Consider the following 24,266-nt stretch of genomic DNA (forward strand, 5'->3'; position numbering starts at 1 on the left):
ATGAGTCAGATTTAAAGATTTGAACGTCTTGAATGTTTAATCAGAAATCAAATAAAAGCTAGTGCTTCTCCCTCATCCTAAGTAAACAAGTGAAGAGTTTTGCTTTCTTAAAATAGGTTGTCTAAATGAGATTTGCGTGAGATTTTGTGTCAAAATGTACAATTAAGTTTTACATGCATACTCCAGTTTTTTTGTAGCTAGTTATTAAACAGACTGGAAATAATCCTAAAGTCTCTATGACCACCACAAAAAAGACCACCAGCGTAAAAGAGTGATTACTTCTATTAAGTTATTTTTAATGCCAGGGTGGGTGTCAGATGAAGTGATAAACTGTCAGTTTCATAGCAAAGTGTTCATACATTTGACTTTTTAAAAAAAATGCAGGATGAGATTTTTTCTTGTCATGCATGTACAGGACAGAATCAGCTCGGAGATTTAAGGGAGGGCTACGTAGGTGAGGGCTAAAACGAGGGGGAAAAAAAGAGGCTGATTCTGCCATTGCTTGATAGAGTTACAGTGTAAAGACTTGAAATGAGCCATTTGTCTTTATAAGGCTGTTGAAGTTAAACAATCATCTGAATAACAAATAACATTCTTGTAACTTTTATATTAACTGCTAAATAACACCAGAGGTTGAACTCTTCTCAGTGCTCGTGTCAAGTGTCTGTGTCCACTTTCCTGGAGAACTACATTTGAAGAACATGAAGATGCTTTCATGTGAGAACACATGATGAGGAATTTCCTTTTACGATGTATTATTTGTTATTACAGCTTAGTAAGTCTTCTGATTATCATTTTAAAGGTACTGGTCCGGCTGGTTTTTTTCTACCCTGCAGAGTTTGAGAGACTGTAACCAAGTTACAAGTGCAACTGGTGTAAACAAGCAGCATAGTAACTGAGTCTCTCTTTGTCTGGATCACTCTGTTACTCTACAACCTGTGAAAACCCACCACAGAAGCTTCTTTAAAGAGTTACTTTTTCACAGATCTTTTGGGTGAAAACAGGGAAGATGCCTTCTCATATCATGCTCTCCTACCAGTGGGATGACCAGGCTCTGGTAAAAAAGATCTTTGATCGGCTCAGAAAGGATGGTCTGCCGGTGTGGATGGATATTGAAGGAGGGGTGACTGGGAACATAAATGATGCGTAAGTAGTATAGGAAGGAGCTTTAACCTGTACATGAAAGTGGCATCATTTAACTCCGAGTTTAAAAAAATAGGAATTCATTCAGTCTCTGTGTGTGTTCAGGATGGCTGCGGGTGTGGAGGAGGCTGTGGTCATCTGTCCGTTCATGACTCCGGCCTATCAGGCGTCTCGAAGCTGTAAGAAGGAGCTGAACTACGCAGACAGCAGGGAGGTTATCATTGTTCCTGTCATGCTGGCCAGCAACTGGGAGGCCAGCGAGTGGCTGGGGCTGATCACTGCAGGCCTGCTGTGGGTGGACTTCAGGTGAGGGGATCTGTCAAAGCCAACATATTTATAAAACATCTTCATCCTCCATCCAAAGGTTAAATGGATAAAAGCTTTTAAAAGTTTGTGCTTAAAATGCTTCTGTTATTCCCAGTAGCCTATGTCATTCATGTCACTGAGAAAATAAAATCCCTTTCCATGTAAATTCCCTATAAATACGTGTTATCAGATCCTGCAGATATTTTACATGTGATGTTGTCTCTCAGGAATTTGGAAAAAGATGAAAGCTATGAGATGTGTGTCAGCTCCCTTGAGGAGGAGATCATGTACAACGCAGGTCACCTCCTGGCAGTAGAAGAACTGAGGTCTGAGGAGGAGGATCTGCCGGAACCATCAAAACCCCACCTGAAGAGGAAACCGGGCCGAGGGTTTCTCCACGAGCTCTCAAAGCTTTACATCCAGGATGCAGGTACACAGAGGTGGAATGTAGCATAATACTTCACTGTATCTGAGTACGACAAGTGTTTATAAATTAAGTATTTACTCAAAGTCCCAATGCATGTTTGCAGGGGCGGCAGCAGCTCAGTCTTTATAGACATGGGTTGGGAACCAGAGGGTCATTGTTTCAAGTCCTGGTCAGACCAAGTATGGATTTGTCAGTGGTGGCTGGAGAGATGCCTGCTTACTTCCCGAGTACTGCTTAGGGTGCCAGTCCCTCTGCCGCCCCGTCACTCTCACATCTCTCCATAATACATGTCTTCAGATCCTGTTTAATGTTTTCACAGATGAGCAGGTAGTGGACCCAACTGGTGACACCAGAAACACAGTGGAGCTTCATGAGAAGCCTGGAGAGCGTTGTTACTGGGAGGAGATTAAAGCCAATGGCGCCAAGTACTACAGGAACGTTGTCACCAACAGATACCTTGGTTAGTGTTGGGAGAAAAATTGTACTAAAAAACTGTAAAACTGTAAAAAAAAGAAACAGCAAAACATCTGAAAAATGTGGTCTTTATTGAATGGAGCCAACTAAACTTCACATTAAGCTAGAAAAAGGGCAATACTTATTTCCATCTCCTTACAAATTCAATTCTATTAAGCTGTTGAGCCAATACAAAAAAATAATGTATTTTCCTCTGCAGGATTTGAGCCAACCACAAACCAGGTCTACTCTGAAGCTAGTCCATCTGTGTCTGAGGAGTGGCTGATGTTGGTGGATGAGACCGACCAGAGCCACCAGAGAGCCGTCATAATCAAGAACAAAGACTCAGGGAAGTTCCTGGCCGTCCAGGACGGCAGCTTCATAGGACTCACATCGTACAACGAGGACTGCAAATGGTTTATAGTATAAACCATTTGTGACAACTGAACCTCATTCCAGATTTATGAATAACTGAGGGAAACAGCTTTAACAACAAATCTTTATGGACATGTCTAGAACAAGAAGCTTGATAGAAAAAAAAAAAAAAAAAAAGGTTACTGTGACAAGAATAACAACTTGAAAAAATCATTAGAACCGTTTCCTCTTCATGATTTCTGGTTTCCAGTTGATTGGATGGCTTTCTTCAGTCTGCAAAGAAGAACACAGAGTTGTCAAATGATCTGCCTGCAGACTAACGCTATGATCTAAATTAACTTTAGGCATGACAGTTTAACTTACAGCGGTGTCGTCCTCTTTGTATACTTTAATTGTCTTGTCAGCCTCTGCGGTGATCAGTCGGCTCTCTGAGTGGTCGAACATGCAGGCGAAGATCCCCGACTCGCTGTCCAGAGATCCCGGCTGCACCGCTGCGTGAATCCGCTGGAAGTTGTAGCCCGTTCTCCAGTCCCACATGTGAATGGTCCCATTGTCGGCTGCAAAAAGGGAGCAGAAGTTAAATACTGAGGATCATCTAAATGTCAGACAAAAAAAAAACCCAACAACATTTTTAATATGAGGAATTAAAGATTTAGGACATTGTGTAATAGTTGTATACCTCCAGACACAAGCACACCATCAGAGTTAACAGCAAGTGTGTTGATGATGGCGTTGTGGCCAGACAGGTTCTGGATGAAGTTTCCATCAGGAAACATCCACTGCTTGACGTTATCGGCTGAACCAGAGGCAAAGGTGTATCTGTGAAACAAAGGGAAAAGCATGACGAGATGGTACCCAGATTATAAACCCCTCCTTTGTTTTCAAAGTGGTCTGCAAATAGATCCTTTGAATCAATTGTGTTACTTTCCACAAAACCTCAACAGGAGTATATAATTAATTAATTTGCTGATTAATAATCTAAATATATATTTATACTACAAAGCCCCAGAAAGATCAAAAATACCAATCTAATACCTTAAACTGAGGAATGATCAAATTCTTAAAATAGAAACTTGGGATACTGACTTTATGAATGACTTACAACTATGTTAATTTAGTGCTTGTTTCAGCGCTATACTTTACATTTGATATTAAAACCGTTAATGTTAAGTAACTGAAGTAACTTACTGTCTGGGGTGCATCACGATAGTTCGCACAGACTTCTTGTGGTTTGTCAGAGTTGCTCTGGTTTTTCCGGCGATCAAATCCCACAGCCTGATTGTCGAATCATGGCTGCCTGCAACACATTCATCAGTCCAGATTAATAATGTAAGACCAATCGATCATTTACAATTTGAATAATGTATGATGGCACACAATCGTTTATTTGGCATTATTTGAATTCATTTTTTTTTTACCTGTAATGATTTGAGGCTCTGCAGCCTGACACCTCACTGTGGCCACAGTGTTGGTGTGGCCAGTGAGTGTGTGCACATTGGCTTTTGTTCTGATGTCCCACACCTGCACCAACACAGATGAAAATTAGTTCAAGTCATGAAACCCTACAGAGGGAATTTTCCCACACCAGATCCCCAATGTTTCATACGGGCTGTATAGGTATTTTAACTCAGACACCAAAAGGTAAAACAAAGCAGAGCAGATAAGACATGACATTTGGCAAAAGATTTTGAAATTGTAAAGCGTTTTTTTGCACAACCCGGTTGCTTCAATCCCAAATTATTCAGTTCCTTAAACTCAGTCCATCACATTTTCAAATGTACGTGACTGCTATTTTTATGTTGTAATAGTGACCGATGAAATGTTAATAACAAAAACTATAAAACGTGATATTTACTGATTAAAGTAAAGGTAACTACAAACTAAACATGATACATCTAAACAGTTCAACCCAATGATTTCAGTATAGAGCATGCAGAGTAGGATCTTACTCTTGCTGAAGCATCTCTGCTGCACGTCACCAGCACGTCAATAGTTGGATGCAGGTCAATATCATACACAGCACTGAGATGTCCATGATAATGCCTGATGACCTAATACACAGATCCACATTGAGAAGAGAATTTCAGAAACACTTGGGAAAAAAAAAAAAAAAAAAAAAAAAAGGATTTTGGCCTTCTTTAGATTAGCAGGTCAGATATGTAAGTAACACACTAATGGTTCATACCTTGTTGTACTCCAGATCCCAACACTTGACTTGCTTGTCCTCTCCACACGAGAACAAGTAGGGGCTGCGACTGCTGACTGCCACACCGCGCACCGTGCTGATGTGTCCCGTCAGAGAGAGCTTCAGTTTCCCACTGGCAAGGTCCCAGATCTAGAAAAAAAAACAAAAAAACGCTGTCCAGTCATTTACCTGCTTTTAAAGAGTGTTTCAAGAAAAAGTGTCTGTAGAGCCAGCATGAGGTTGAATGATATGTATTCTCAAAAGATGGCAGTTGTTAATATGAAAAACAATATAAAGGTTTGGTTGATCTTAATTTCATGGTGATTACTCACTGCATCAATCACCTAAAATACAAAACTTCAGTGGATAAGAGGAATAATGTAGTTTTATGTGTTTTTGAAACAGACATAAATTATAGATTGATGCCTCGATATGAGCTGCAAAAGCAAATCAGACCATAAGCAAAACGATTGATTCCACTTATGTAAATGTCTCAAATTGAGTTAGAAGCGTGAGTCCTGCCAGCAGTATTAGTGTCGGAGCCGTGTTTACATCATGTTTACCGAGCGTATGAAGCTGTCTTAATGAAAGACTAGAGAAAAGAAGAATAACATAATCTGCTCACTGCTTATTAGGATGTCTGTGTTTAGATCACGGTCATTGCGTGTCAATTTATGTGCAATATGAAGCCATGAGTCAACCAAAGGGTGCTGCTAACACAACAATGCAGCTCACAGGTGATTGCAGCTCAAGTAAAGGACAATTTTTTTTCCGCCGCTTGCGCTTAATGGTACTCTCTAATTCAAAACTCCTGCCAACGCGAGTGGAGGAGATAGCGGAGGAGCTGCCAAACAGCAGTTTGTTTTGGTTTAATGCTGGTGATCAAGGGCGACATCTGCTGGATCAAAAAGTCGCACAGTCTTCCTTTAAACTGATATTTTTCTTCGTGTAAAAGTGGCTTTCATGCGCATCATAATTTAGATTGCTCTTAAACATCAAGTCAATCAAAGCGGGTAAAGTTTTTCATCATGTTTCAAATCGAATAAACAAAGAAATCACTGACAAAAAAATGTATCGTCATGTTAAGCTTCACTCACCTTTATGGTTCTATCAGCAGATCCGGTGACAAACCACTGATTCCCGGGCTCCACAGCGATGGACCTGACCCAACCCAGATGACCACTGATAACCTATCAGAAGAAAAAAAAACACAATACAGTTAAAAAACAAAAAACAAAGACAACACAACACAGATAAAGTTTGGGTTAATCTGGAGGTAGAAGCTATATGCAGCACATTAATTAGAGTGAGTTGTAATTACCCGGAACAGTTTCCATGGAGGATGCCACTGAGGTTTAGGCATGGTTGGCGCTTTCCTCATGAGGGCTGAATTTCTGGTACCTCCTCCCTCCAAAAGTGACTAAAAGAAATAACATTAATTATCAGGGCAGACATTCTCACAGGGATTTTTAAAATGGTGAATAAGTTAAAACAATAATTTTAACATGGAAAAAAAACATCCTGCAACGTACCACAGAAGATGACATGGGATGAGATCTTTCTGCTCCTCCTGCATGTCGATGGATGTCAGCAACACTGGCTGCAGTGCGGCTCGCATCTTGCCTAAACATTTCAAACCAAAAAGGCAAAATTAGTGCCAATAACTCTTTACTTTAACTGAAGTGACCCGTTGTGTGGGGAAACATTTTTTACCTGGCTTGTGAGGGTGGCAAAGTCAGTGCCATGGAGTAGACTCCTCCCTCGCTTGGATTCCTGTGCATCTTTGTGTCAGAAGTCAAAGCCACGCCTATTCAATGAAAATACTGGGATTAACACTTTAATGATGCAGGAGCAGTGAAGTGAATACACTCAGGCACAGGGCACAAGCATGCATGTGCTTTATTTGACAACATAGAATTTACCAGGTCCAGAAGGATAAGCATGTGTCCCTGTGATCAGGTAGTCTGGGTCATCCCCTGAAAGACGTCAGAACAGAACTTGACTTTCTTATTGCATTTACAATGTGTTTCCTTCATAACTTCAATGATCAACTGTTCTCACACTGACAGTCCTCACCTGGCTGTGTATAGCTTTGGTGGCCTTGAATGCTGCCAGGAAGCTGCGAGACTCTGTCCTTTCCTTCCTTCAGGACAGGCATGTGTAAGACTGCACCATAGTCTGCTTTTAGTTTCACATCCATCTTTACCTTGTAGCTGCAAACAAACCAGACAAAGATGAATTGTTGTCAATTAAAATCCTTTATCAGCACCCCCCCCCCCCCCAAAAGGGCAATGGTGTGATTTTGTAAAGGTGTCTTTTATTAACTCAAATATGACTTGTTTCTAGTATAGTTTGCATTGAAATACTTTGAATCAAGCTATCTTAGAAAAGCCTACTCTTCTCCAACTTGTGATATCTAAATATCAAACAATAGTTTTTTTATTAGGTAATTCTTAGAAGCAAGCTGATAAAAATCACATCGTTCAGTACAAAATGTAAAGTTAGGGAAATTGAACTTGACTAAAAAGAGCTCATTTGCTGTTCCCTGCAGATTTCTGGGACATGTATCTTAATCTTAAGACTAACAACAAAGGACATTTTACTTTTCTTTATTTCTGATCTGACAACAACAACAACAACAATCTACAACAAAGGCTGCTGCACAAGTCAAAACTTTGACTAACATTTGAGGTCAAGGATAATATCATAATAGGTTGAACTTTAGATGTTTGCATAACATGGGAGGATAAAGTTACAAGCAGTTTTAAGCGAGTAGCCAGACTTACCTTTCGTCATCCAGAGCGACGGACTTGGCTTGGTCGGACACAAACATATCATGCGTCCTTTTGAGAGACCTGAACACCAGAGTGTGGACTGAGTGCTTCTGGACATCCTGTAGGGTGAAAGGGTAACACAAATTAATATGTATGCCCGTTTAAAACACATTAAAACATATACTAGAAGATAATAACCACAGACAAGAAGTCGTATCACCAACGAAACAGGAGCTAACCCGGGCCGCACATCGAGCACGCTGAGCGGGAGAGAAGAAGAAGAAAAACAAAAAGCAGAGGAAATAGTTTTAAACCTCAACTTACCTCAGTCATTGTGGCGATGTTTACTCCGAAACAATAACGACAGCTGAGTAAAGTTAAGTTTAAATGACTGTATTTTGGTCGCACTCAAAAGGAGGTATCACAATCCCAGAAACATGACCCAAAAACGCAGCTGACCCGCTCACCCAGGAAGTAAACAATACCGCAGTAGACAGTAATTTGTCAGCGCCGCCTACCGGCCGGGAGAAAAGTGCAAAAGGGAAAAGAGAAAAAACTCCACCACCATGATAAAATAAATTGTTCTTTCAACGTCAAAGGCGATACATTTAATATTTAACTTATATATTAATGATCAGTCTATTCGTGTAATGTGTGTCAAAATGGAAGAATGTCACATGTTTGGTTTTCAAGTGTTGTGTACCAGGTCATGTTTGCCTACTGGAGTACATGGATTAATTGTTATCCAATCCTTCAGTGCCAGAAAAATGTACTGTTTGGTGTTGGTGCAAAGTGTATTGGCTGAAATGTTGTTGAAGACTTGGAGGATCATATTGGAGGATTTTTTTTTAGGACCAGCCCAAAAAACTGAAGTGATTTAAGGGACTTAAGGAAGTGGGTGGACCTGTAAATCTGCCTTTGACAAAAAAAAATCCCTCAACTAAAACAAACAAAAGCATTTGTCATTTTTCACAAATCTTCTGTGTGCCAGGAGGAATTTAGACTCTGCTTGTGGTGTAAGTGGGTGATGCACAGGGACAAGTACAACCAGTACACAAACAAACAGTTCTAGTATCGATCAAAATAAACATTGCAATTGTAATATCGTGATTAGACGTTGGCCAGGAAAACTGGGTCATAAAAGGAGTTTTTTTTTGGTCCAGTTTAATGCTGAAAAATGTACGTCGCAAATTTTGCAGTTATTCTAAGCAGTTGATTTTACAACTTAAACTGTTATTCTGAATTGAGTGTCTGAAAAAGATGTGTGAGGTTGTTTATTTACTGTCATTAACCTGCCTAGGCTGAAGTAATAAGTGTTACTGTTAGAAAGAAAATAAAAAAAGCAAGCTTTGTCACATGGGTATTAGATGAAAGTCATTACTGAAAGATAAACCGTCTCGGGTTAGATTTACAATTCAGAAACATTGGTAATGCAGAGACTTAGCATTTAATGTTAAATAATCTAATTATATTTGTAATAAATTCACACTGTAAGTGCCCATTAGAAGTTATTCAGGGATCACAACCCTGGCCAATGTATTTCAAGTTTCAGGTTTTCCGTTTATAATGGATAATAAGATGGAGTACTTGTTGTTACCTATTGAGGAAATCCAAGCCATGCTTCTTTTGTGGGGGCACTCTCTCTCACTTCTCACTGAGGTTGGTGAAGGAATCACCTCAGTGCAGAGTCAGCTGTGTTTGTGGCTGATTGGCCTTGATTAAAACCAGGTTTGGGCATCTCATACTCTTGGACTCCAGTGCTCTGTGCTGACTCATTATCTCACCTTCAGCGGTAGTGAGAGGTTCTCTCTGTGTTGTCTTTTGCTGTCTGTGTGTTCATAAACTAATAACTTTCTGTGTATTTGTGTCCATTGTCTCTCAGTAAATAATGTTGGGTGCTGGGTAGTTTTGTTGATATACCCCAAACCTTATGTGTTGCGTGTCAAGGTCTCCCTGGCAGCCTTTGCTTTTGTGATTTTCTGGGTCTCCTGGACAATTTAGCTTTTCAGCTGCTTGATATCAGTGGTTTAGTTAATAATTTTTACTGCATTATTTAGTTTAGAAGGGTGTTTTGGCTCTATACTATACTACCAGAAATGTCTGCAGAATATCCTTTTTTTTAATTTAGACTATGATGATTGTAGCCTTCAGTGTTTATTTGCAGTCAAAGTGTTTCATCAATTTGTGTCGAAATAATCCAAAAGTTTGGAGGGCGTAATTCATTTGATGTTTTGAGAGGGAAGGTATGTGCTGTTGATCTGCTTTTAGATATGTCTAAGGAGCAGGGTTACTTTAACTTTTTCTTTGATATTATTTGCTCTGAATGTATTGGTTTCTTTTGTTTTTGTAAGTTTTGTTTGTAGTGTCTTGGAAGCCCATGTGGATCAGTCTCCTCTTGAATGACAAAATCAAAAAAATAAACTATTCATTCTACAAAGCATTTGATATGTTTCAGAGATCTTCTGTGTATCAAGGTCACTCACTAATGAAAAATAGTTCATTTAAAAAAAAAAAACACAGTTGCCTTATCATTTTGTGAGAATGCTTTGTCTAAAAAATACCAAAATTAGTGTGTAATCAGAAAGCAAGTAAAAAAAGTCATCCAAAGCGTTAACTACCAGATTGAATCATTGAATATAACTGCCAGTATGTTACAGTATACTTTTAAAAATCATATGTGCATTTATTTCAACGCTGAAGTTTTATATATAACACACAACTGTATTTTTAAGATTTAAGGCCTCTCAGTGTAAGAACACTTTTCTGCAGGTTACGACACACGTCTTATTTTTGCTGTCTTTGTCATTTTTTCATAGAAGGGGCTTTTGTCTATTCTCAGCATTGTTTAACAAAACAACCTTTTCCCTCCTGGTTGCCATTCATGCAAACCAAAACTGCCCCCAAAAAGTAATGACAGAGCATCATTTGTGAAGGAAAGACATTTATTAAGTGCCCAAAACAAGACCAAAGACAGACAGATCACGCACACGTCACACCAAGACACATGATGATGTCACAGATTTTCTCATGGAGGATTGTTATTTTCATGTTAGACAGTTTCAGTGCTGTTGTGCCGAACACCTCCATTACAGCCTAATCAGACCACAAATATATCATTTTACTGTTTAAGCAAGTCCAGCGAACTGTTTGACTCCAGCCTGTTGTCCACCTCCTGCTGCGATGCGGCTGAGGGGGATGAGCTTCATGGTGGTCTCCTTCAGGGAGTACCAGCGGTTGTGCCATGTGAGCCAAGTGATGCCGTTGTCAAAGCCGAACTCGCCGGCATCCTTTTCTGTGTACCTGCCACCTGAGATGGAGAGAAAAATGATAAATGATTCTGTTGGTAAAAACCTAATTTTGAGGCCTCATCTAATTAAACACCAATAAAATGGTTTGACGCTAGTGTTAGCCCTGTAGTCTTACCCTGGTAGTATTTTCCATTCAAATGTGCAGCGTGACATCTGTTCATCCACCAGCCAGAGCCGTCCTGCAGAGCACAGTTGCCGTCAAACTTGTCGTTGTCCTTGTCGGAAGTGCTGAACAGCATGCCGTTGTGAGATGTGTAGAACTTGTCGCTTGGATCGTCGCCTAAGTCAACACCATCAAAAGCATCGCCAGCATCTCCAGCGAGGTAGAAGCCATAAGTGAGACGGTATTTGTCGATCTCTGGCCCCACTCTGAACATGGTGTAGTCAGCATATCTGGGAAAAAAAGGCCTCTAAGTTAATATTTTTGTGTCCTCTGCCGACCCAGTTTGTTCTTCTTCATCAAAGGAAACCTCATCATTAGGGTCATATTTGCCTTGGTAGAGTCCTTTGGCTCCTCTCTTACATAATCTGTGTGTACATACCTTGTGTTGCCCTCCCAGTCCACAAGCTCTATCCTCAGCACGGTAGGGATGTTCACTCCGGCCGTCAGCTGATGAATCTTTTCGTTTCCAAGCCAGAACTCTGTGGTGTCATCTGGTGAGAGGTAACCAAAACCGTTCTTGTACTGGATCCAGTCTTTGTTGAAGTCCACGCTGCCATCACGTCTCTGAGGACGTTAAAAAAAAGATCAGTGTCAAAATGTATCATGAATATTATTCTGATGAAAATTATCATTGCTGGGCGGAAAAGATAAAAAAATGTGTCTGGCTTATGTCCTGTACCTCTTTCTCTAAATACGATTTCTTTTATATTTCTGTAAACAGAGACGTTTTATTTCAATATCAATACATATTTAAATTGTGAGAAAAATTGCCTTTTATAGTAGCTTAATCAGACCCAATATTTAGTACTTTAGTCATAAACAAGGACCTAAGTTGTGCTAACAATTCTTCAAACATTATTTTGAGATATTTGGGGATACCTATGTTGTGTTTATGTGAGTCAAAGACAGGGTACAAAATAAATGTTATAGACACAAGTAAAGGCTTTTTTTGTGTGTCAAAACATAAAGTTTATCCACGAATCCTAATGATGAATGCTAATAATTTTCCTACACTTCTTTCCACTTCTTAATTCAATTATTTTGGTTTTATGATTGAAAAAAATCTAAGCTTTTTTCCCCTGAAGTTTTGACTTCCTGTTTTCATCACTGAAGTGAAGCATACCCTCTGTATAACTGTGAAGCCGCGTCCAAAGCTGTCGATCTCACAGTAGACCAGGAACTGCTCAGTGGCCTGTGCAGGCCTCACATAGTACAGGCCGCTGGTGGTGGCACCTTTGTTAGCAACATCCTGACAATCTGAAAATTTGAAAAAAAGGAAAAATCAACATTATTAAAGCAAAATGACCAAAAACAAAATGCAAGATTTATTTTATTTACAAAATATGTCTACATCTGTAGTACTCACTAACTGATTACGTCTAGATTAACTCTGTTTACCTTGCGATGATGCATCTTATTGATTTTAGTCTCTGACTAAACACTGCACAAGGACAAGAGAAACCTCTTGTGAAATGGGGACTGGCCTGACGGTCATGATCTTTTTTTCTTTTTTTTTTACCTGTGCCTGTGGTGGTCTGGATCTCCACCGTGTCTCTGCAGGGCTCGCTGCATTTCTGCTGCAGCTGAACGGAGATTTGTTTCAGGTCCGCCATTCTCCTCTCATTGGCTGACAATAAACTTTGAATTTCACTTAAGAGAGGGAAAGAAACATGTTAAGGATGAGCCTAATCTTTAGCTTTTTGTGATTCAGTTTGTTGCACACAGAGAATGACAAAAAGATAAAGATCAAATAAGACAAACAAATTAGAGTGGAAAGACAATAAAAGAGGAACAATCCACGAATCAAATTTAGTAAAAGATTTGAGATATTTTTTAAATTGAAGTACTCTATTAAATGTCATAGGTTCGTCTATGTTCCAATGTCAATATGAAAACGAGGGGTGGGTGGTGAAACGCTTGAAATTCAGACTGAACTGTGTGGGCGAGCAGCGTGGGTGTGCAATGACCTGCCAGTGTGGGGGGGCTTGGACAAGTATAGGCTAAGTTATTTATTTATAAAAAAAAAGTTGCATATAGTATACCTTAGTTATATCATGATCTAAATATTATATTACTCTATTAGAATGCTTTTAATGATGCATTCATGGACCAGAAGTTAATTCAGAACAAGGTGAAATTAAGGTGAAGCAAGTTTCCTTTTTGTGATGTTTTTATGAAAAACTTCTTAACCAGAGCTGTCAAATAAATATGGACTTATATGGTGAAATGTATAATTTTTCCTTAAATGGAGTATAATTATAGCATACATTTATTATTGATAATAATATATTTTTGTTGGTCAAACTTGGAGGTCAGCACTTAAGTAAATACTGGTATTAAGAGTTTTATGACAAATATTATGACTTTATTGGAAACTTACAAGAGCTGTTGTTCCTGTGCGATGATGGTCTTTTCATATCTAACAATGTCATCCAGCATACTTGATGACTTTTTGAAGTACGAATCTGAAATCCAAAATAAATGTCACTTATAACCCCCAACAAACAACAGTTTGTGTCTGCGTTGAACCAGGTCACATTGATTTATTCAAATAATACATTTAAGAACAACAACATATTTACAGCAGAAGCTAGGCAGAAAGGTTGACAACAGTGAAAGGCAGTATTATCTGAAAATTACTAGAGGACAAACAGACACACAATTGTGCAAAGGTCAATATAAGGACAAGGTTTAATGTAGGTCCTTACCTGAAGGGGAACTCTTTTGAGCTGAAGTCGCAGAGTCTTTCATGTAGACGACTGTTTCTTCAGCCCCCCTGGTCAAATTGGCGATGTTTTCTAGTTCATATTGCATATCATCTAAATCCTTGTTCACCCCTGGCGTATATCTCAGCATGTAGTCAGACACTCCACATGTAGTAGGGCAGTACTTTCCCTGTATGCAGATTGGGTCAGAGGTAAATGTTAGAATCCTCACAGATGTATGGAAATATTTTCATTTCTGCTCATACTTACAAAGCCGTCATTCTGACTGCAAGAGACAAGGTTGTCGCCTCTGATTTGCTACACAAAAAAGAAAAAGGATTTAAGTAATGCGCTAAAGACAACTGTTTGTGTATAAAGTCTGAATTGATTGACTTACTGCCGAAGAGAAGGAGAAAAGTAACAGAAGTCCCCCTGCTGCTGCAAGAAGCGATGGAGCCATGTTTCTTTGTGCCACCTGTTGTGGTCTCGTCTTCTTGAAAAATGAAGAGCGGCTTGACTCTGTGTGATATTTATCCGAACAAGGTCCTGAGTTCAGGGTTTGATAAGGGATGCATGTGCAAACATCCCACACACTGCACTGGGACAAAGCTGTGACTCAAACATCACACAGTGGACATTACCCAAAAATGGTCAAGTTCAGTCATTGGCAGTGAAGTTAGTTATGTCTTTATTTCATTCACTGTTTATTTGTCAAGCTGAGTACTGATGCTGACAAAAAACAGATAAAAAGAATTCTGACTCACTTTTAACAGTATTCTTGTTATTTTCTAGTAAACATGATGGTATTTGTTTCTGTCGGACTTTCAGTCAAACTGAATTTATTCCAGCTAAAAGTTGGGTAATATCACACTTAAATATCTATCTTATTCATCAAGTGATTAAAATCAAAGTCTTGAGAAGTTGTCATTGGGTGAAGCGTTAGTTTTAGGATTTCTTCCTTGTAAAACATTAACATTTGGTTGTTGTTAATAAAGACGGGCCAAAATAATTTGGATGGACAAATTGTTTGTGGAACAGGAAAACAACAAACATTTGTTTGGCACTTCTTAGTCTTCCAACTTTCTGCTTTAACACTACATGTCACATTCACACACACATTCACACACTGATGCCAGAGGCAGGCTGCTATACAAACTGCCCAACTGCCCATCGGTTTTAATCACAGTCACAGCACGAACAAATTAAATATAACTTTTCCTTCTCCAGGCCCAAATGGGCCTCCATACAAATCCACAGATCTCAATCTGGCTGCATTATAAACCTGCAGTGCACCGCCACAGTGTTTGATGCTTTCAGTGAAGTAAGTGGACCCAACCATTGGTCCTTCCAACACTGATGCTTTTTGTTGCCTGTGATAGATGATAGTGAGTTTACCATCATAATTTTAATTAAGTCATAATTTTAACTAAGTATCAAATGAAGAAAAGGAATTGCTTGAGAAGCAAATTCTTTTTCAAATTCTTTACTTTATATGTTGCTTTTTATTTATTTATCTTAGATAAATTTTTTGGCATTTTGCCTCCATTCGATCGGACAGAGGATAGAATAGGAAACCGAGAAGAGAGATAGAGCGAGGGATGAGGAAAAAGGGAGCTACAGATCTCAGGTTCTCAGGAGGTAGACCTCTTCAAATCCAATTTAAATTTGACTGCACTTGCAGATAAAGCCACTAGTGGGAGTGGAACCATTCTAAACCAAAGATAGACACCTTAAAATCCTTCAGCACACTTTGAAATAGAAGATTTGATTTGCATTCAGAACACTTCTTTAATGATTCTGCTGACATACATCATGCAAAATAATGTCGAAAAAGACTAATTTGATCTGCATGATAAGACCATTCTTTAACAAAGCACTGAATTATAAATGGTAATAATTGATATAATTTGGAGCTCTGTGTTAAAGTTTATATGCGAGGGGATGAGCCGGCCGGCCGTCCCGACGACATAAACAAAGTGAAGATAGGACTCGGAAAACTCGGAAAGCATCACAGACAGTGGGACTCGGGTTTTACACCCATTGTAGACAGTCATGACTCACAGACTTATTTTCAGAGGATATACTTGATTTCTACTATATTTAAGTGTGAAAAATCACATATAAAGCCTTTAATACTATAAAGATGAGAAATTGCAAACTAAATATCCCACCTTTATATAATTCTTCAAGGAAAATGTACAATTAATGTACACAGAAAGAAAAGAGTATTAATCATATGCTTAGTCCAGTCAGCTGAAAATCAGCTTTAGTATGTTTTTCTGAGCGGTGAATGGCGTGATTTCACAGGCTTCATTATTTAAGAAGCACATGTGCAGCTGAGCACGCTGGAAAACTCCTGCACATGACAAACTTTAAGAAAAGTTAAAGAGAGTTATCCTGTGTAGCCAGTGTAGACCGCTTAGACGGACTCATATTTGGCATCAACAACACATCATATCATACAATAATGCTCTAAACAAATAATCAAACATCAAAAGTATGTCAAATGTTTGGGTAAAATGAAAATAAGGACAGAATCTTATTCTCAATATGTGTAGAGGCTGCCAAATAATAGACAGCCTTGTGGTTGTATTTATTCAAGGTGATTTTTAAGTTTTTTTTATAGGTCCTCTTGTGTAGATGAACAGTCAACTGTGTGTGTGTGTGTGTGTGTGTGTGTGTGTGTGTGTGTGTGTGTGTGTGTGGGGGGGGGTCTCAGGAGGCAGGACAAGTTGTGAAAAGGACACTGCAGAAATCACAGTAGAACGTTTACAGCATTGCAGTGTTTTTTCTACAGTTAAAAAAAAACCTCACCTCTTATCTCAGTGATGTTTAGCCTCCCACAGGATTCTTGTTTCATGGATATTGACCTTGTCTGAGGCACAGTTGATGGGGACACATTTTCTCTTGTAATATAAAGGCTTGTCTGATGTTTTGTTCGTTTTAAGGAAGAAGGCAACATTCTCAATCGAAATGTATCTGGCAGGATTCTAAGGGTTGAACATCGGTTGTAAATCTTTCACTTTAGGATTATAAGTGTTTGTATTTTATACTACTGCTGGGTGCTGGGTGTTAGTGAATCCTATTTTGAATATCTGGAGCATCTCGGAAGTGTTTCTATTGAGACCCTGTCTCCCCTCACTCTTAAGTAAATCGTTGAGCTCCTCTGGGATTGATAATGAGTGTTTTAAGAACAGTATATTTTGACTTATTTGTAGTTATGTTGATATTACCAAGACAGTTTTCCTGTTTGCTTGTTTTTTGATTGATTAATTGATTGAGTCCAGTTTGCTTTCAGTTACATTATGTTCCAGGTCACTTTACAAGGTCTGATTGCTGTTCAGTTGATGATATTGTTTCATCCAGTGTGTGTTCTTCATGGTGCTCCAGGCCAAACACACCTCTTTTTATTACATCAGTACAAACAGCGCAGGGACAGGTGACAAAATAAAGCAGCATAAGGATTCATATGTGGGCCCCATATTGACATTAGATAATAAATCTCCCATTAAACCACCTCTGTGTGACCTGGTTTTACTATGTGGAAAGAAACAGGCCCATGTAGAGCCTCACTGACCTGAGAATGACCTGCCAGGCCCATGAACCTAAACAGTTCTGAACTTTTGCTGAACTGGCCTCTTTGCGTCCAAACACCAGATGGAAAGTGTCTCTTTCTCCCCCCTAAGAGCCGTGAACACTTTGGCACGCTCTCTGGAAGCTGTGTCCAGGATGTTAAAGATGAGTTTTGGACTGTTGTACCTACTGATGTATTTGGATACTGACTCCAGATGAAATTCTTGCTTTGTTTAAACTCTAGCTGGATGCAAAGTAACAACAAAGTTTTCTTTATTTCCAAATGTTTGCCCTGTCAGTCAAGCTGTTCTAATATGATGCTGAATCATTGTTTTTCTTGAAAACTGGAAAAACGTGTGTCTGTAATCAACTTAAGTTTCAAGCCAACAAACAAAGTCAGCATAGTTCCCAGGTGGCCTGACCAGGAATTAAATTTAAAGACCTTTGTTAGGGTCGTTCATTGGCCACAACTATAAGTATGGAGCCATTTGACGATGGTGTAAATCTCCCTGGACAGGGGCCAAAGGTTTGTTATAATGCTTCCTCAGGGTTCAACCGGTGGTCGCAGACGGTAAGTCGATTCAGCTGAACGTAGATGTGAGCAGAAAAACATGTAGTGAGGTTGTTTCAACATACAATTAATGACTATTAAATTAGTATCTCTAAGGAAAAATATTTCATTTCATGACACATTTTCAATAACTGAGTAATTACTAAGCTGCCTACTTGACCTTAATCTGTTCCTTTAAATATTAGCTTGGCCATATAGATTTATTGTTCCCTGCTCTGCTGCCATGTTTAATCTGCAAACATTCCAGTTTGATGAGGGTTCATTTAAAACTGCAGCTGGACATTAATAACACATGTGGGACAAATTTTTCATTCCAGTACCAGTACATACAGGCGAGGGTATCCATCGTATAGTGGTGCATTAGTTTGGTATTTGCTCACTGAGTGTGTTGTTGCTTTTAATGTATTTGTCATAACCTGCCCATTAATTTATGATAAAACAACAACAACAATAACAACAACAAGATACGAGGTAAAATTAAATGCTTGATTTGACATTTCTCACATTGATTATTGATCTGTAGTGATTAATGACACCACATTTATTAATGTCTTCTGACCCATCTCACATACTCCACTCTGAGTACGAGTTCCTACTGTCTTGCAGATGAAGCACACAGAAGTGTTTCAAAAACTCCTATGTGCCCAACTCCATCAAAATTTTAAACGTTTCTTAAGTATTTACAGGTAGCGCAGAAGCTTCGCGGTGTTCTTGTTGGTTATGATTATATAAGCTTCTCTGTTTACATGTGGATATTTGTTTTGATAGTTTTTTATTTATTGTTGTTGCAGAGGCTGCTAAATATGTGCAGACTTTTGAATCCCAGATACATACATATATCCATCTCCCATGGATAAGCTTATCAACTCTGTTGACTGAAACCCACATGAAGTAAGCTTTTATTTTCAAGGGAGGACTCATATTATTTGGTTGATTTATGTTTTCTTAGTTTGTTCATGTAATTTTGTTTTGTTGTTTTTCTAGGAACAATACATTTTTTATTTATGTACTAATATGAATGTTGAGCCCTCTGTGCTGATACAGTAGGATTGATATTTTTTTTACATCTTCTTATTTTTGCAACTATATAAATGCTCACTTTTGTGTCAGGCAGAAAGTGGAAAACATATGCACAATGCTCAAGAACACTTTACTTTCATATTTCTTCAATTTTATGTTTTTATACTCAACTCAACTTTACATTGAACTCTACTTTTATTTGGCAGACAGATGTAGTTACTTCACTGTTTTATCGCTTGCTGCAGGTTAAAAGTTCAAGATTTGAGCTGCATACCCATAAATCACACACACTTCCTCTAAATGCTTGCCTTGTGGGTCAAACCATTTTTCTCATAGTCGGACAAAACAGCAGCCAGCCATCATTTATCCCTTTTGCAGGATTTAACTGAATCTAAGTCAAATAAGATCAAACTGGCTCAAATATTTCTCAGGGTATTTTATGGGTAAAAAGAAGGAGTTGAAGTCTACAGGATTACGATAATAAGGTCGAAGGAATGTTTCATCTCATCATATGGTTCTTCTGAGGAGCACAGCTCTTTTCTTCCCTGGAAACTGATCCCGGATTGATGATGGGACAGAACAGATTAGCCAACAAAGTCCATCACACACACTCATTGTCTGTAGGTTAATCAGCTTAATAGTCTTACTAGTAGTTTGTTTTGAGTCCAAAAAAGTGTGAGCAAAAGTTGTTTTTATTAACTGGTATGATGGTTCATTCATGTAAGATTTGCAATGTGGCATTTTTGGAACATGCAATTGTCGAATAGTGATAAGAGAGTTTGATAAAATTGATAGTTTTTTGCTTATAAATTATGAATGTGGGAACAAGTTTTCATTTGAAATTGTTTCAGTTAAATGTACAAATTTGATCATTTGAACGGAGGGGTAATCAGCTTAACAATAAGAAGTTAGTTTGAAATCACCAAAAGGGTAACGAAAAACTGGAAAATTCCCAACAAAACAACCTTTAAAACCGTTCAGCAAATGAATAAAAAGCACAAATGAGAGTAAAAGTTCTTATTCTTTTAGGGAACATGTTGTGTTTATTTTGAATTACAATACACAATTTATTGAACAGGCTTTGCACTATTGAAACATTTGCATTAATTGACCTCCTGACCTAATTATTAGAACAAGCTTGACTCTTTGTCAGCTCTGGTTTTGGTCTTCACCACAACTTCTGAGAATACAGAGCTGGGTGCTCTGTCGGAATTGAACACTGATGACATTGTTCATAATGCAAGATGTTATTTTGTTGTTAATACAAATATAAATTAGTACAGCTTAAGTATAGCTTAACCCTGATTCTATGATGTGATTTGCAAAAGTTATAGCCTTTTTTTCATTGATCTTTTGAGTTTTAATTGGAGGAAGAAAACTGAGCACTTTAAAAAGACACACTTCCAGTTGTATTGTTGCCACAGTATGACTGATATCACCAGGAACAGTAGCTTTAAAGTCAGGGAAATTGATCAAAACACATAAAGCAGCTATTGCACAAGAACAAACTCTGGATAATCATAAACCCAAACTTTAATTCACTTACTTAATTAAGGGATAATTATGTCGTAATATTTTCATCCCGCACTAATGCACTATAAGAACCAAATAAAACGCCTTCTTCAAAACTCTCCTCTCTGCTACACAATTGTTTACATTAACATAAACCTTAACATTTAAGTGTTAAGCTGATCCTCTGGCAGGAGAAAATGCACGAGGAAAAAAAAATCCAGATGCTGAGGAGGCCAATGAGGGAGAACGCACACGTGCACATAGTGACTCGTGTCCAAACGTGTTTCCGGGATTTCCTTGGAGCTTATTTCTCGTGCCAGTGAGGATAAAAAGGCTCATTTCACTCACGTTCACATAGTTTGTGTACAATCTCTCACGATGCTGCAGCTGTTGACATTCCTGGTGCAGAGAATCTCCCTTCTCTCCAAATTCAATCTTTTTGAGTCCAGCTGGTCTGAGGATGAGGACCGGCCGAGGCACGAGCATCGCTGCCCACCACATGTAATCCGGAGGGGGGACCTGCTGGAGGTCCCTAGAACCCTCTTCACCCACTACGGAATTTATTTGGGTGATAATAGAGTCGCTCACCTGATCCCTGACATTCTGCCTGTGCTCACAAGCGACCAGAAGCTCATCAGCTCCGTTATCACGAACAAGAGGCTCATCCTTGGCTGCATGTACAGGTGTGCCACGGTGCGCGTGGACACGCTAGAGGACTTTGCGTACGGCTCTAATATACTGGTGAACCATATGGATAAGATGATGAAGAATCAAGCGCTCCCCAATGAAGATGTGGCAAATAGGGCTGAAAAACTTCTAGGAAGAATCCAGTACAGTCTGCTGTGGAATAACTGTGAACACTTTGTGACTTACTGTAGGTACGGATCTGCAGCCAGCCGTCAAACAGACAAGGTACAGTCCATGTCCATGTTAATTATTGTATGTCTATACTGCTTGACCATGTACATTGTGAAATTATTGTATGCGCTATAGATTCAGTCAGTCATGCGTCATGTAAACGATGTCTATTCCATATTTGTACCTTGGAATGTAGCGTCATGTAAAGAAAACAGTAACAGAAAAAGATGACGTCTTTAAATCAGTTTCACCATAGTAGTATGAACTTGTCTTGAGGAGGTATTTGGCCCCATTTGGCCCTTCCCTTTCTGTATGTCCCACATCACCTCCAGAACAAAAAGCTAAACAAGCCCCCAAAAGACATTATTCTTCTTCTGGAGTAATACCTCCCGTTTTCTCTGACCAGTAGAAAACACTTTTGACCATTTAAAAGGAAGTGTAAGGCATAAGAAAGATTAGGTTTAAAAACTAAATTCTGACACTGGAATGCAACAAGACATGGATGACTAAATGTTTTGAGATGGTTTTCTTAGGCCACTGTAACAAACCTCAATAATGCGGGGGATTACTTCATTCATAATTTTCAGCAGCGGTAGGCTACAAATCCTCAAACATATCTACACATAAGATTCCCTGGTTTGTAGAAGTGTGGTGCCAAAGTGTAACCCTGGCTTTACCAAATTGTTATTGACTTTCTGTCACAGGTGAGAACAGTGAGGAGTGCTGTTACTGTGGTTAAACTGTGCATATGTTAGTGGTTCAAAAGTTGTGATACTCTCCAGATGACATTAGAAATATTCTGCATAAAGTTAGAAATACTGAATGAACATAACTAACTTTATACTTTTTGTCTTTGCAGTTCTGCGAGTGCCTGAAATCCATCATCAGAGACCAGCGCAGCGTGATTGTCACAAGCCTTCTTGGGTTTATCTCTGTCGTCTCTTTTGGCATGGCACCGGCAACTACATTACCCACGATCCTTATCCCTTTTACTCTGTGGATGGCTGGTTGAATTGGTTCAGTTCAATGAGCCTTGCTGACGAAGTGAGCTGAACTTTTTCCACTGACTGGAAACCTGCTCAGAATGGTTTGGGCTTGTCATGTGATGCCTTTATGAGTCTGTTTGAACCTATACTTTGGTTGTATTGTGTAGGAAATGTGTGAAATGTGTTGTTGATTCATGCTTTAATAGTTTCCTACATGCCTTATATTTGTCCTGTCATAAATTATTTTATATAAGAATGATGTGATTGGGATACATTTGGCTAACATTTGACTCACTACAAAAGCTAACATGCGATCTAAACAATATGTTCATGTATATATAGTTTGTATTTTATAGTAGTGTCCTTAATATAATGTTGTAAATATGACAAATGTTTAATAAACAATTTATTTTTACTTGTTGGCCTTCATGATTTTGTCTTTCTCTACATTGTTAACCACATGCAAGTGAAAGAAGAGCCTCAAATTAGTCTGATTATGTGTCATATAAGGTTTCATGATATAAAATCCTATATTGGGAGACTTTGAAAACAGGTATAAACCCTAACCCCTAACCCTACCCCTAGGCTTTGTAATTATAGAGTATGGATAGATTGCAAGGAAGGTGAATAAAAACTTAGTGAGGGAATTTTATCAGATATATGGCCAATCTGGGAATAAATTCCTTACCAACCAATTTCTACACCAGTGTGTTTCTAAAGGTGTCTAGTTTCACATATAAAAATATTTAAATTCAACTCCTGTAGCAAAATCCGTGAGAGCTGCTGAAACTTCGGGTACCTGGAACCCTATTTGTTGAAAATTGGAAATTTTTGATTTTTTTTACATGTGCCTTAAATAGCATGTTTGGGGTCAAATTTGGGGTTATTTGGGACGCTGAATCCATTGCAAGCATTATTATTTTGCACCAAAACCACTCCTTGGTAGAGAAATGGCCACGCCAACTTTTCCAGCTCTCTTGAAAACTCTTTGTTTAGGTGAAAATCAATGTTCCTTGTTGCATGTGAATTATAAAGCATCTTCATAGGTCTATTTATAAATGTATTAGTGATGGTAACTACTTTTTATTAAATGTTAAATGTTGCAGTTGCTACACAATAGAGTCCACACATATCAAATAATATTCACCAATCAAAGAGATATTGCAAGATGATTTTAACTCTGATATGTACGTATTACTTACGTTATTTACAACTGTAATTGAATGTCACTACATTGATTAATACTATTATAAGGAGTGTACTGTCATCAGACTAACTTATAGCTAGCAAACACGAGGCAGTCTGGTTAGTTAGCTAACATCCACACACCCCAAGTGCATCTGATTACTATTTTACTTACTTGAATGATAGCTGACTGCCTCATGCTAACATTAGCTAGCTATCGCAGGGGTTTGTTTTGGTTTCTCAAGGTCTTTTTGCAGTAACTGTACATCTGACCCCCTATTTGCTTCAAAATACAACATAGTAGAGAAGATATCTGTCCACATGACAAAGGATGTCTTGCATGTCACAAGAATGATTACAGAATTTTTTTAAAAATTAAGATTCTACGAGACAGATGTTCATTACTCCAAGACAAAAGATGTAGGAAGGAAAACTGATGAGTGTGCACAGTGTGCAGTTACATTTAAAGAAAATTCATTAAAATGCTGAGTGTTTCATTTTGGTGATTTTGATGCACCTACAACCTTTCCATTTCAAATATATTTCAAGGGATTTAGCCAATATGTTATTATATTTTTTATCAAATGTCTATAACTAGCCTATGCGATATCCACATCTTTTATATATATCCAAAAAAGTGCTGAATAACGATGAATCGAATGTAGCGATTAAAGATTAATGTAATGACAAAGCACGTTTATTGGGGCACAATTGCACAATCT

At 38.5% G+C, this 24,266-nt stretch overlaps 4 protein-coding genes across 4 annotated transcripts in view; 2 read left to right on the forward strand and 2 right to left on the reverse strand.

Annotated features, from left to right (window-relative positions):
- Positions 1-2,349, forward strand: part of LOC109988251 (uncharacterized) — a 3,557-nt gene extending 1,208 nt beyond the window's left edge. The window contains exons 3-6 of the mRNA XM_029278416.2: positions 986-1,146; positions 1,249-1,449; positions 1,677-1,879; positions 2,196-2,349. Of these exons, the coding sequence (XP_029134249.2) occupies positions 1,010-1,146; positions 1,249-1,449; positions 1,677-1,879; positions 2,196-2,341 (687 nt within the window). The 5' untranslated portion in view covers positions 986-1,009 and the 3' untranslated portion in view covers positions 2,342-2,349. The remainder of the gene's footprint in view (positions 1-985; positions 1,147-1,248; positions 1,450-1,676; positions 1,880-2,195) is intronic.
- A 53-nt stretch (positions 2,350-2,402) lies between these two features.
- On the reverse strand, positions 2,403-8,147 carry plrg1 (pleiotropic regulator 1). The gene is made up of 15 exons (XM_020639671.3): positions 7,988-8,147; positions 7,676-7,782; positions 6,966-7,102; positions 6,812-6,865; positions 6,603-6,696; positions 6,422-6,512; positions 6,211-6,309; positions 5,987-6,079; positions 4,890-5,039; positions 4,654-4,755; positions 4,123-4,225; positions 3,893-4,001; positions 3,384-3,523; positions 3,068-3,261; positions 2,403-2,977 (listed from the first exon to the last, which is right to left on the reverse strand). Exons 1-15 carry the CDS (start codon positions 7,994-7,996, stop codon positions 2,918-2,920), a joined length of 1,542 nt encoding a protein of 513 aa, XP_020495327.1. The 5' UTR covers positions 7,997-8,147; the 3' UTR covers positions 2,403-2,917.
- A 2,440-nt stretch (positions 8,148-10,587) lies between these two features.
- On the reverse strand, positions 10,588-14,365 carry fgg (fibrinogen gamma chain). Its single transcript, XM_020639738.3, has 9 exons — positions 14,237-14,365; positions 14,110-14,157; positions 13,843-14,029; positions 13,515-13,599; positions 12,654-12,784; positions 12,258-12,391; positions 11,514-11,698; positions 11,087-11,364; positions 10,588-10,970 (listed from the first exon to the last, which is right to left on the reverse strand). Exons 1-9 carry the CDS (start codon positions 14,297-14,299, stop codon positions 10,789-10,791), a joined length of 1,293 nt encoding a protein of 430 aa, XP_020495394.1. The 5' UTR covers positions 14,300-14,365; the 3' UTR covers positions 10,588-10,788.
- A 6,393-nt stretch (positions 14,366-20,758) lies between these two features.
- lrata (lecithin retinol acyltransferase a) lies at positions 20,759-22,774 on the forward strand. The gene is made up of 2 exons (XM_020639740.3): positions 20,759-21,427; positions 22,233-22,774. The coding sequence occupies exons 1-2, from the start codon at positions 20,894-20,896 to the stop codon at positions 22,383-22,385; spliced, it is 687 nt and encodes a 228-aa protein (XP_020495396.1). The 5' UTR covers positions 20,759-20,893; the 3' UTR covers positions 22,386-22,774.
- The last annotated feature ends 1,492 nt before the right edge of the window (positions 22,775-24,266 follow it).

Source organism: Labrus bergylta, chromosome 1 (genome assembly GCF_963930695.1).
Source record: "Labrus bergylta chromosome 1, fLabBer1.1, whole genome shotgun sequence".
NCBI classification, from domain to species: Eukaryota; Metazoa; Chordata; class Actinopteri; order Labriformes; family Labridae; genus Labrus; species Labrus bergylta.